This window comes from Antrostomus carolinensis, unplaced genomic scaffold (genome assembly GCF_000700745.2).
Source record: "Antrostomus carolinensis isolate BGI_N321 unplaced genomic scaffold, ASM70074v2 scaffold37512, whole genome shotgun sequence".
NCBI lineage: Eukaryota > Metazoa > Chordata > Aves > Caprimulgiformes > Caprimulgidae > Antrostomus > Antrostomus carolinensis.
In genome coordinates this window covers 1-3,499 of record NW_010299503.1, presented here as the reverse complement: position 1 = coordinate 3,499, position 3,499 = coordinate 1, and the positions used below count along the sequence as shown (strand labels likewise).

The 3,499-nt window shown below is 45.7% G+C and overlaps 1 protein-coding gene across 1 annotated transcript; it reads right to left on the bottom strand.

The window, feature by feature from the left end:
• Positions 1-1,708: 1,708 nt before the first annotated feature.
• RAG2 (recombination activating 2) lies at positions 1,709-3,316 on the bottom strand. The gene has a single exon (XM_010162814.1). It carries the CDS (start codon positions 3,314-3,316, stop codon positions 1,709-1,711), a length of 1,608 nt encoding a protein of 535 aa, XP_010161116.1.
• Positions 3,317-3,499: the final 183 nt, after the last annotated feature.

Genomic DNA, 3,499 nt, shown 5'->3' with positions numbered 1-3,499 from the left:
TGCCGGCTCATGTTGAGCTTCTCATCCCCCAATATCAGACTGGGGAGAGGGGAGTTGGGGGTGATACACTTCCCATTCACAAGCTCTACCCAAAGCTCCCTCAGCACATGAAAAAGGTTGGAAACAGAAAGTTGGTATGACTGCCCTTTACTTTCCTCTGCTCTTGACTGGAGTGGTGAAGGTTTGAAGGGAAGCACTGCAGGTAGGTGTCTGTGTTGACAGGAACACCGTGCTGCACACGCTGCTCTGTGAAGGAGTGGCTGCTCGGGCTCTGAACATGGTGGTTGAATGGTTGACAGCTGCTCCTGGTTTTCTTTTTCATTCAGAGGTCCAGCATGAGAGCTGGCCTGTGAATACCAAGCTATTATTGTTGGCTCACAAATGTTGAGCTGATGGTATTGATTTTTTGAAAAGATGTTTGGAGCAGTAATAAAAATAAAAAAAATAAAGTCAAGAATGATGAGGCTTTACAAATAGCCAATAAAAGAATCCACAAAAAAACTCTGTAAACTCTTGGGGTATTCAACCTTGACAATGTCCTTCTCAATCTGAATCCAATCTTCTCGTGCTTTGGGCAGACAGCTGCATTTGTTTCCACCCTCACAACGCTCGGCTGGCTCAATGAGTCACTCTGAGCCACGGTGTGCACTTACAAGCTTTCACACTCTACACAGTCACCCTGAGAGAGCAGAGAAAGAAATGCATCGTGCGGGGCCTGGAGTAAACTGTGAAAGTCCTGTTCAGCAGAAGGAACTTCTTCTGAAGTCAATGGGACCTCACAGCATGGGGTGGCTGTGAAGCCAGACCCCTGAGCAGACTTCAGATGGACCTCCCATGCCGTCCTCTCGAAGACTTCGGGATTTGCTGTGTCTGATTTACCCCATGAGTAGGTGAAAAAAATGCAGTCATTTTTATTATAAACTTTATTGGCTTACTAGATTTTTCAAAACACAAACTACAAAGCAGTTGTTGAGCGCAGTGGTTTAAAGAAGCAATTTGATTTTTACTGCGTGATGATATTCCACAACTGTAGCCAAAACTGACATATCATCATTCAATACCTCCCAAAATAAAAAATTAATTGTCCAGAATTAAATGCTCCTTATGTAAGCTTTCCATAATGGCAGGGCCTGAAGAAAACTGACCCTCAGTGCCTGAATACGTCATTATTTCTGACACAAGGGACTTAAGCCACCACTTTAGTTTAAAACCAGAGTAATTAGTTTAATTTTATTTAATTACACCTACATAAAATTGGAGTAATGCAGCTATAAATTAGGCCAAATATTTCTAGAACTACTCACTAAGATAGAAAATTAAAACGGGTAATATAATGTTCTTTATGGACAGATGCAACAGCACTGAGTACGTGGGCTAATTTCTTATCCTACCAGCAGTTCCATTAAACTCACTGGGGATAACTGGGGAGGAGGCTATAGCAGGAAATACAGCACAAGGTTGCTGGTATCTGGCTATGTGTTTGCACAATGCCCTCTGTGATGGGGTTCCTATCGGATGTTACAAAAATACACGTAAGAGACAAAATAAATTCATGGGCTTTGAAATGTAACTGAAATATTGAGAGAACTGAAATCAATTCCATAAGATGTCTTTGAGCTCCAATAGCCCGTTCTGCTTCAACCATTTCTCGCCGTCTTTGACTGTGATTTCACTTCCTCCCAGGTGAATACAAATCAGCAGTGTGAATCTATTCGAACAATCGCCGAAGAAAGGACTTTTTCACTGGTGGTGTTAACCTCCTGGTTGTCTTTTTGCGCAAGGGTTTCATGGGCTGCTTTTTCAGGTACCCCACCTTTTGGGGAGTTTGTAGCCCTCTATTAAGGTCAACGTGCTCGTTGCAGAAGTACTTGACGTTTGCTTCTGAGAGACGTAGGAGCATGCTCTCCGAGAGATCCATACATTGCGCGTGGACCCAGTGGCCAGCCCCGCTGGAACACAGGATCATCGCTGGCTTGTTGAGTTCTGTCGAATAGAAAGGGACCCAGGTGTTAATGTCAATATTGCAACTGGCAGAGCAGGTGATCCAGTAACCCGTTTCTGATTCATCTTCTTCATCATCTTCATTGTAAGTGTCAGTATCATCAACATCAAAGCTATTGGCTTCAGCACTAAAACAAAACTCTTCCGAATCTTCAAATGGAGTGGAGTCTCCAGGGTCTTCGGTCGATGTCTGACTGCAAATCTGTGCTGTCAGTTCTTCCTCCTTGTCCTCTTCTGCTCCTTTGCATCTCAAAATGTAGAAGTAGTTTGCATCTGAGATTAACTGTTTGTTGGCCCCTGGAATGCCCAGCAAGACAGACCCTTTGCCCATATCACAGCCAAACCACATCCTGCAGTGTTTAATATCTGGTGTCCAGTTTGGGCTGGCCCTTTCAACAATCTCTATCTTATCATCTTCCAGAACTATGGTGTTACACACCAGCCGTTTCTGGTTGTCGGACTGGTAACCCCCCACCAGGACAAATTCGGTGTCACTGGTTTGAGTCACTATAGCGCTTGACACAGATATCCCCCCCGGCAAGATGGTGCAGGTCACGGCTGGGCTGCCCAGTGGGAGATCAACTTTTAGCTTGTATAAACTGGGGGACCTGGTGTTATTCTGAAGCGAATGGCCTCCCAAAATGTAGATTGTATCATTTCTGGCAACTGAAACGTGGAAAGCAAGTCCATCTTGAAGCTCTGGAAGTATGTATGACGTACAGCATCCAAACTCAAAGTCAACGAGGAAAACAGAGGGCAAACAGTCAACTACGCTGTTCCATTTTTCAGTGGTTCTTTGTGCAAGAGGAGTGTATGATCTCCCTCCAAATATGACGCTCATGCTTTTTCCCCGGCTATGCACCACATTAATTGTATGCCCATACCTAGCTTCAGGGACATCTCCACCCAGGTCCTTCTCCACGCATTGGAACGTGGCTTTCTTGCTATTTTTGCTTACTAGACTCATAACGTAAATCTTATCGGAAAGGTCATTGTTAGGTGTTTTCCCACCATGGATGATGTACCGGTACTCCTCAGGCCCCCCACTGCCTCTGAGCGTGCAAAGGGCAGGGTAGCGGAGAGGCGGGAGGTAACAGGAGTCTTTGGAGAAGAAGGCAGGTTTCATTTTGAGCTCGTTCTGCTTTATATCGAGGAAGAAAACACCAGTGGGACAGGATCTCTTTGGCCATCCTTTCTGCCCAAAAAGGAAAACGTGCCCATCGAAATGGAGGAGAGAGAAGCCGGGCTGAAGCAAGGAGGAATTGCTGACAGCTGACACCACCTGCAGCGACATCTCCTCTGCTGACTGGGCCATTCCACCGTCACGTCAGGATCTGAGACAAAAATACCACAAGAGAAACAGGTGAGTCGCGCTTTAGGCCCTATGAGAGTGGTGTAATGGTACTTGAATCACAGCATGGAGGGGTGGGAAGGGACCTCAGGAGATCATCCAGTCCAACCCCCCTGCCAAAGCAGGTTACCTACACCAGGCTGCACA

Excerpts from the sequence above, each read along its gene's own strand:
- RAG2 (XM_010162814.1), bottom strand. The coding sequence starts at position 3,316 with ATGGCCCAGTCAGCAGAGGAGATGTCGCTGCAGGTGGTGTCAGCTGTC.